Consider the following 10,000-nt stretch of genomic DNA (forward strand, 5'->3'; position numbering starts at 1 on the left):
TTACTAATGGCTTTGAGGAGAATGACAACACGCAACCATATCACTTCAAGCAACCAGGTAAAAAAAAAGTGGCGACGTGATTACAATACATCCACCGTGAAGTTAAATTTTTTCGTTTCTATTGCCTTGGTCGTTGCTTCATCTCCTTATGGCCCCTGAGCGTTGAAACAGGGCTTATTATTATCTACTGTCCTTTCCACATTAATTCGGGGTTAGCTCCAGGGGTTTAAAAAGTCTGTGATTCAATAACATTTTGGCTCCAACAACACTTAACGGTCTTACACAACTAAGACGAAAGTGTCGACTGCGTAATGACATTTGCAAATGACAAGCATTTTCTGTCTACGATCGATACTGCATAGGCCTGAAATGAAACCATGCTTGTTCAAAACCTCTGGGAAATAAAAGAATTCACACACAATTCTCTTCTAGAGCCACCCTGAAAAAAAAAACTCTTATTCTCTATCCGTAAATGCCACACACAAGTCAGACTGAAGGGTTAGGGCTAAAACTTTGGCATGGGATGAATGGGAGTGTAATCTTGCATCAAACAAGTCATCACTGCCTACAAAATGACAGAAGGACAAAGAGTTAGCTAATTGGTGCAAAGCATAAGGGTTTGGCTAAGCCCTATTCATGAATGGGTACCTGGAGGATATAGCATTGTTGTTGAATTTAGGGTCAAGGTCCGTCTGACACGAATCCAACTCGACGAACCTGCATGAACATCTGGCACCATAGCAACTGCCAGACCACACTGTCGTCCCCTTCCCATCCCTTCTCTCCCCACAGCCAATGATATTCCGTTGTTCTGATGTTGGAGTTAGCTGTTTTCAAAGCCCATCAAATTGATTGAAGACATCATCTCTAATGTCTTCGTCAAAAACGAAAATGAAATATTACCTTCTTAGTATAATCACATAGATGGTTACTGAAAATTCTCCGTGCTGATTGGTTGCACTTGAGGTGATTATTACGCGATAACCACCTAAGCGGTTTGTTCAAATGGTCGCAACCCGTTTTGTCGAGGTCACAGACGAAGAAATAAATTAATGGTTTGCATCTGACGTCACGGCGACCATGTTGGTGTACAGAACAATGCAGAAAAATGTCTTTTGGGAATTTGACTTTACTATTGTGCAAAACTTATGGGGTCATTTTCAATTGTTTTGTACACCAACATGGCCGTCTCATCACGTGGATGCAATCCAAGAATTGTGTTAAAGAAAATGCATATTTTTCAAATGATCACCTACGCAGTTATACTAAAACAATTATTCACCTCCGGCTCGGTGAATACCGGTGAACTTAAAACCTCGCCTTTGTCTCAGTTAGGGTTAGGGTTAGTTTCACCTCGCCTTTGGCGAAAATAAATGTTAATTCTGGATTACTAGTCTACTGAATAGAGGCTGTCTCAACCTTAATTTATCTCTATTTATACTCTTTACTAGGTTGCCATATGGCAGTCCAGTCAGAAAATGAGTTCTCCGTGTCCAACCTCGTTCCCAGGGTCTCTCGAGCGAAGAGAGACCCTGGTAGGGTCTGGTCATGGGCTTCCATGACAATTGAAAACACTAGGGAGGGGTCCTCTCTAAACAAGGAATTTGTCGCGTTGAGCTTTGTCGAATTCATGGCGAATTCATGTCGAATTCACGTCGAATTCATGGCGTTGTAAAGTTCTTCCAAACACAGCCTCGGCTAAGGCGAGCAATTCTTCAGTGACCTTCTTGAACAGATTTTTACAATGTAAAACGTCTTTGACTGAACCGCACAATCTACAGCAACTTATGAGAGACGATGTAAATGTTTTCTTCGGCGTTTGCAAACTATTATCGCCGGACATAGCCGCAGAAGAACATATGTTCCCATACCGCAGCACGTAAAACTTGGTTTGTTTTGGTGACAACACATTCCGGACTCCCGTAGTCTCAGTATAGACAAAATTCTTACTAAGCCGCCCCTCCCTTCATTGGATAAATTGTCATCTCCCAGATTCTGGGAGACACGTGACCAGACCTACCAGGGTCTCTCCTCGCTCGCCCCAGGCGTTAAGATGAGAGACCCTGGGAACGAGGTTGCTCCGTGTCAAGAAAATGGAAAAGTTGCGCAATAGGTCTTTGTCACTCCCCTGCCCTGTCTCTGAGCGAAGTAGAGTCCTCTGCGAGTATTTTTGGAAGGTTTCGGGGGGTAGTGGAAATGCGTAGATTGTATCCGGTGGACACATTAGAATATCGAATTAACCTGCAATGGCGTCGAAGTCATTGTAACGCGAATGGCGTTTTAGTTGATCTTTAAAGAAAATATACCCTGACAGAGTTCAAGAATGGAACATCAATTGCATAAACAAGACAGGCGGTGAAAAATAACCCTAACCCTAATATTTTACTAACGTAGTGTTACGTACAACACTGAAACCAAATGGCAAATTCTGTATGGGTTTCACAAACATTGAAGGAATCGAACACCTTGAATGCATCTGAGTTTACTGAAGTCGCATCGCAGATGTCTGGCTGTTTATATTTATTTTGTACTCAACTCTCCACAGTATTCAGGTGAAAAAAAAGTGGAAACGTGCCATTGAAGAATTATTGAAAATAAAGCATGCTGTCTTTTTTGCGCTTCATTATTCACGGAAAAGGTTCTTCACGGTTTGATCCTGAAATGTGAGAAATTTATGCAATTGTATATGGTTTGTGACACGGAATACGTTTCTTGTTTGCGCCTAACGCTATTGAAATAAGAAGGGCTTTTGCCTTAATAGCAAATATATTGTTTGTTTCAATAAAGTTTACGCTGGAAGAGGTTTTTGTGAGATTTTTCAGCCGTTGCGGATTCGTGTTGTGAGCAGTTTCCTCATAAAGATGACAGGAATTTGCAGTGTTCTTTCTGGCAAATGATTAATAGGTAGCCATAGCTTTTAACGTCAGAAAAAGATTTTTTCAGTCACTCTAAGTGTAAAATGAAGTTACAGAGATTTCGCGCGAATTTTTATTTTCAACCTAAAATGAAGCTGTTATCCTTTTTAAAACGTAGACATGGAACTAATTTTGACACACACTGCATTATCTCACCATTACTGTCCACTTTCTGTTCTCTGCCTCTTGCCAAACCAGGGATTTGTCAGACTCAAAAACTTCGTCAGTAACCTCTTCTGGTTTTCGAGGAAGGCAATGTAAGAAAACTGCATCTTTATTGGCAAGAGACATCAGCTGAAAAAAGTACAGCAAAATAGGAATTACACTTGAATGTTGTTGTTCTGGTCCAAAGCGTTATCTTGAAAAAATAGCAATATTTCCACCGAGGTCCCCGCTAACAATGCCCAGCTAGGTTATGGTAAGATCAGCCTGGAGGCGATTGGGAGCGGGTAGCTCCAGAGGAGAAGAGCGTATCTTCGCTTCCAGGAGGTGGGTGGAGCGAAGCGAAGTAATGAGGGCTTTTATGCTGAACACGATGTTCATGGTTACGGAATACGTCCCAAGGGACGGCATACTACACGGCAAACATTCAAAATGAGGAATGAATGGGGCGTAGTGTGCAGGTCCCCAAGCAAAAATATTACACTCTTACAACCCGGTGACATAGTGTGCAGTGCACTTACAGTGCACTACCACAAAAACTTATTTATTTCATCACTTTCACCACAATTGAGAAACAGGCTGTGGTGGGCGTCGCACAACAGAGCGAGGCTCCAAATTAAGTGCGCCCTTTTACCCTCCCAACCATGATATAGCACAGAAGACAGACCACAACACCGGGAACTACATGCCCTACTCTTTGCGACAAGTGTGTGGGTTCTTTTACGTCCCACAGGATTATTAACATTTAAGGGTTGTGAGACGGGGCCTACGGCTTATCGTCCTTATCCGAGAAGACTAGAGAGTCTAACCATTTGCAGATGCAATAGACCTTATTCACGATAGCCGCCATGTTGGATTTGCTATTATCATGCAAATTAGGGACACACTTCTGAGGGGGAAAACAACACAAGTTTAAGAGGTTATAACGAACATCTTAGCTACACAGATGATTTGTTTCACGTTCATTGAATGTTTATCACCTAAGCAGTAAAATACAATCAATACACAAGTTACTTCGACGTTTTTTTAGTGAAAAATGAGCAGATAACAAAGTAGAAAGTCAAAATGTCAAAGGCAATCAAAAGATATAAAATTATTATAAAAGGTACTTAGCTCTAAATACTAAAATGGACTTTTTGCAATGTTATTTCAATATTTCGACGAGCTGATTTTCAGCAATTTGCTTTTTTTCCAATGTTTGCCCCCCAGCATAACACATGGCTAATTTGCATGACCAACATGGCGGCCATCGTGAATAAGACCTATTACAAGGGCAGCACTTTCTCCTCAGTTATTCAAAGACCCTGAGTGTTGGTCCGGCCAGAGTTGAACTCACGACCTCCCGCGTGACAGCCCGGTGCTCAACCAACTGAGCCACCGGTGCGAGGCAAGACAAAACCCACTCGCTCCGAAAGCTGTTTTACGGAACAAATAGAGTGTGCACGAAAGGCCTAGAGAGAGCCAGGATAATAAGGCACAGCGAGTTACAGTAAACTCGTGATGACCACAAAATAGGCAGAAAGAGCCCAGTTCGAATAAAATACGAACAAAGTACCTACGATATCAGCAGCCGGTTCTTCAACCGGCGGAGGAGTAACAGCCTGCGCTGGGTTGCCCGAGATCAACTTGAACAGAGGCAGCTGGGACATCGAGAGCTCGTTGAAGCGCAGAATTACTAACGGAAACTGGAACTTGTGCCGCCATGAAACCACAGTTGCTTGGAGCAGGGCAGTAATGAATAAAGGAAAGACAACCAAAGAGATACGAAGCTTCCTCGTTTTCGAAAAGACAGAGAGATGTAGCGAGTGATGAGGGTTTTTATGCTTAACACGATGTTTATGGTTACGCAATACTTCCCTAGGGACGGCATGCTTTGCGGCAAATATTTAAAATGAGGAATGAATGGGGCATAGTGTGCGGGTCCCCTGGGAAAAATACTCAGTAGAAAATAGCTTTATTGGAGCTGACCGGAGTATTGCGATATTTCGCTTGCCGTCACCCATTGTTATAGACATCTTTCATGATGGCAGCCAAATAAGATATTATTTTGTTTAGTGCTAATAAGCCTCGCTACGACAGTGAACATCGCAATACCAACTCGGCAGAGCACTATAATTTATGCTAATTTATGCTCGCCTGCTTGTTTGGGAAATTAACCTTTTTCCACACGTTCTTACGGTGTCGTTAATGTAACTGATAAATTTACAAATTTAATAAATGGATGGGTTTTATTCTTGCAACTTGTTTCTCATCCATTGCAAACTAAAGAGTTTTAAGTTCAATGGCTTGCGGGACGACGTTTCTGCGATTGCTTACGCGACAAACCTTGCTGTCAACTTGATAACCAGCAAAAGACTTTAACCTATCAGCTTTTTCTTGTTCTTGGCCCATACTGATCCACGTGTCTGTCACAATCACATCTGCCCCAGAACATGCTTCCCTTGGGTCATTAGTCAAGTTGACCAACGTTTCATTCTACAGTTTAAGACAAAAAAACAACAATTAAGTTTACTAAGCTCCTGGATGATGATAAAATATCACCCCGTATTACCAAATAACTCCAATTTCATTCCATGTTTTAGACTCAAAAACGGTAAAAACAACACAGCAAAATCCAGTCATTCTCGTTACTTCCATTTTTGCGTTGTATGTGACCCTGCTTTTACAGCTTATTTTTATTATTTAGAGTGGTTATATGTAAATAAACAAAACAAACGTGGTTATATGTAAATAACCACATTACAATTTTGTTTTTTCTAAATAACCAAAATGCGTCATTTTTTATTTAACAAATAACCAAAAAAATGAATGTGGTTATTTGCAAATCACTTATTTCACAGATTGAAAAATATAGATTGGTTATTTATCTCAGAGCCTGTTCACATGGATGTGGGGTTAGGGGTCAGTCGTAGGGGGCTCTGGGGGCACGCTCCCACAGTAACATTTGACATTTAGGGTCTGGGAAATGCCATTTCCGACTATTTTCGAAGGACAATTCAATAAATAAATGCGAAGGAAAATGCAGTAGTTAGTGTTTATTTTACCCACCCGCCGAATTTTCTCTGCAGGGGGTTTACAGTACAAGCAAAGGGCAAGGCGTTGCAACTCTGTTACAACGTCGTCATCATCATCATAACATATCCTTAAAAAATAACCGGGAACTGGTGATACTGAAGACTGACACTGTGTGGGGGCTTCGAAGGGTAGAGTTTTGCTTTCGTCCACTCTTACGTTTCTTGCCGTTAAGGCCTGGCCAAACGGGTCCACTGAACACGTTAGTGTAACATTATCCAACATTGTTGAATGAACATGTTGCACTCGTTTGGCCACCATGTTGTATGATGTTGGAAGTTGTTGAACGAAGTTTTATTTCCATAAGACATCGTCTTCAACATCATCCAACGTTTCTTTTGTGAACAACAGTGATGCATTCGTTCGGCCATCACATTCAACAGTGTTGCAAGCGCGCGTGCGCTGCGTCTATCGGTATTCATGTTGATGGTTTATTCATTGCATCTGTTTCGCGCGTTGCCACGTCAGCTACGGAATGGTGAACGAGCAGTCTTGAATGTCTGAGCGTTAGCAATCTCTCTTCGAACAGATAGCCCGTCTGGTGTTCAAAGCTCTCAGGGGCATGGCGCCAATGTATCTGCAGGATCTTTTGCAAGTCAAGACCCCGGAATGCTACTCCCAGTGACACCCTGGGTCTTCTCAAGGTTCCTCACACCTGCATGGTGAAAGACCTTTGGAGACCGGGCATTTGCTGTTGCAGTTCCCAGATTCCGGAACAGCCGTCCTCTTGCTATCACAGAGAGTGTCTCGTGACAAAGGAACTTGAAAACGCCAACATGGCGAGAGTTTGTTTTCTAAGGCTTCTAGGTAGATTTCGATTCCAGACCCTTGAGTCCAAATTCTGGATCCAATATTAATGCCTCCATGGAATAAGGATTCCCGGATTTGAGCTGCACGCATGGGCGTACGTGCGTGTATGATTATTCTCATGCACGTTGTCGCGAACGGCATCCGGTAAGGCCGTGCAAAGCATACAACGTGTATAAGAGTATCTAAAATAGATTACAGGAGGAACTCAACGAGACCATTTGAAGAAAAAATGCTAAGATTGTTGTTTCCTGTACTTCCTGATCGTTTTATGGCCTGCCGGAGGCAGAGTGGCCCAGTGGTTAGGGCGCTTGCCTTGAGATTCGGAGATCCCGGGTTCAAGACCCGCTCTCACCACTCGTTGAATTTGATCCTGGTAGTCCCTGGTTCAACTTCCTAGCCGCACTTGTAAATAGCCAACTGGTTTGCCTCCAGCCAGTTAGGATTCTTAACAGTTGTTGTTGTTCTGTTCTGTCGTTTCGTTGTGTTTCATTGGCCCTGAAAAGCCCCTATGGGGAGCGGTCAATTAAGTATGTATTGTATTGTATTGTATGGACGCTACGCCCCTGCTCCTCTTGCTCTTAAATGGCCGGATATCATCACTTTTCCACAGTTTGGATGATTAATCTTGATATCGCTTACTTCTGTGTCCAAACTGTTAGGCTAGAATTTAAACCGATCTCTGTAGAAATACCCAGTTGCTGATATTCTGCAGTACAAAGCCGACCGAGACACCACATGCTTCGGCAGTCTGAGACACAGAATAACCCATATCTAAGTAGCCTCCAATATTTTCTTTTGATAGTAATATTCGGGGACGACCAACAGTTCTCTCAAAAAAAAAAAAAAAAAAAAAAGAAAAGCCCACTCGAACAAAACATGGATTGAAACCATGCAAACCTGCATGGTGAAAGACCTTTGGAGACCGGGCATTTACTTTTGCAGTTCCCAGATTCCGGAACAGCCGTCCTCTTGCTATCACAGAGAGTGTCTCGTGACAAAGGAACTTGAAAACGCCAACATGGCGAGAGTTTGTTTTCTAAGGCTTCTAGGTAGATTTCGATTCCAGACCCTTGAGTCCAAATTCTGGATCCAATATTAATGCCTCCATGGAATAAGGATTCCCGGATTTGAGCTGCACGCATGGGCGTACGTGCGTGTATGATTATTCTCATGCACGTTGTCGCGAACGGCATCCGGTAAGGCCGTGCAAAGCATACAACGTGTATAAGAGTATCTCAAATAGATTACAGGAGGAACTCAACGAGACCATTTGAAGAAAAAATGCTAAGATTGTTGTTTCCTGTACTTCCTGATCGTTTTATGGCCTGCCGGAGGCAGAGTGGCCCAGTGGTTAGGGCGCTTGCCTTGAGATTCGGAGATCCCGGGTTCAAGACCCGCTCTCACCACTCGTTGAATTTGATCCTGGTAGTCCCTGGTTCAACTTCCTAGCCGCACTTGTAAATAGCCAACTGGTTTGCCTCCAGCCAGTTAGGATTCTTAACAGTTGTTGTTGTTCTGTTCTGTCGTTTCGTTGTGTTTCATTGGCCCTGAAAAGCCCCTATGGGGAGCGGTCAATTAAGTATGTATTGTATTGTATTGTATGGACGCTACGCCCCTGCTCCTCTTGCTCTTAAATGGCCGGATATCATCACTTTTCCACAGTTTGGATGATTAATCTTGATATCGCTTACTTCTGTGTCCAAACTGTTAGGCTAGAATTTAAACCGATCTCTGTAGAAATACCCAGTTGCTGATATTCTGCAGTACAAAGCCGACCGAGACACCACATGCTTCGGCAGTCTGAGACACAGAATAACCCATATCTAAGTAGCCTCCAATATTTTCTTTTGATAGTAATATTCGGGGACGACCAACAGTTCTCTCAAAAAAAAAAAAAAAAAAAAAAAGAAAAGCCCACTCGAACAAAACATGGATTGAAACCATGCAAACCTGCATGGTGAAAGACCTTTGGAGACCGGGCATTTACTTTTGCAGTTCCCAGATTCCGGAACAGCCGTCCTCTTGCTATCACAGAGAGTGTCTCGTGACAAAGGAACTTGAAAACGCCAACATGGCGAGAGTTTGTTTTCTAAGGCTTCTAGGTAGATTTCGATTCCAGACCCTTGAGTCCAAATTCTGGATCCAATATTAATGCCTCCATGGAATAAGGATTCCCGGATTTGAGCTGCACGCATGGGCGTACGTGCGTGTATGATTATTCTCATGCACGTTGTCGCGAACGGCATCCGGTAAGGCCGTGCAAAGCATACAACGTGTATAAGAGTATCTCAAATAGATTACAGGAGGAACTCAACGAGACCATTTGAAGAAAAAATGCTAAGATTGTTGTTTCCTGTACTTCCTGATCGTTTTATGGCCTGCCGGAGGCAGAGTGGCCCAGTGGTTAGGGCGCTTGCCTTGAGATTCGGAGATCCCGGGTTCAAGACCCGCTCTCACCACTCGTTGAATTTGATCCTGGTAGTCCCTGGTTCAACTTCCTAGCCGCACTTGTAAATAGCCAACTGGTTTGCCTCCAGCCAGTTAGGATTCTTAACAGTTGTTGTTGTTCTGTTCTGTCGTTTCGTTGTGTTTCATTGGCCCTGAAAAGCCCCTATGGGGAGCGGTCAATTAAGTATGTATTGTATTGTATTGTATGGACGCTACGCCCCTGCTCCTCTTGCTCTTAAATGGCCGGATATCATCACTTTTCCACAGTTTGGATGATTAATCTTGATATCGCTTACTTCTGTGTCCAAACTGTTAGGCTAGAATTTAAACCGATCTCTGTAGAAATACCCAGTTGCTGATATTCTGCAGTACAAAGCCGACCGAGACACCACATGCTTCGGCAGTCTGAGACACAGAATAACCCATATCTAAGTAGCCTCCAATATTTTCTTTTGATAGTAATATTCGGGGACGACCAACAGTTCTCTCAAAAAAAAAAAAAAAAAAAAAAAGAAAAGCCCACTCGGACAAAACATGGATTGAAACCATGCAAACCCCCCCCCCTCCCCCCCCCCGCCCCTCGGGAGAAACGC

At 43.0% G+C, this 10,000-nt stretch overlaps 1 protein-coding gene across 1 annotated transcript in view; it reads right to left on the reverse strand.

Annotated features, from left to right (window-relative positions):
- LOC138054522 (ornithine transcarbamylase, mitochondrial-like) overlaps positions 1 to 10,000 on the reverse strand; it is a 31,157-nt gene that overhangs the window by 179 nt on the left and 20,978 nt on the right. Inside the window, exons 9-11 of the mRNA XM_068900973.1 lie at positions 5,403 to 5,552; positions 3,072 to 3,209; positions 1 to 565 (exon numbers count right to left, since the gene is read on the reverse strand). The exon at positions 1 to 565 is cut by the window's left edge and continues 179 nt beyond it. Coding sequence (XP_068757074.1) covers positions 506 to 565; positions 3,072 to 3,209; positions 5,403 to 5,552 — 348 coding nt within the window. The 3' untranslated portion in view covers positions 1 to 505. The remainder of the gene's footprint in view (positions 566 to 3,071; positions 3,210 to 5,402; positions 5,553 to 10,000) is intronic.

Source organism: Montipora capricornis, chromosome 6 (genome assembly GCF_036669925.1).
Source record: "Montipora capricornis isolate CH-2021 chromosome 6, ASM3666992v2, whole genome shotgun sequence".
Classification (NCBI taxonomy): domain Eukaryota; kingdom Metazoa; phylum Cnidaria; class Anthozoa; order Scleractinia; family Acroporidae; genus Montipora; species Montipora capricornis.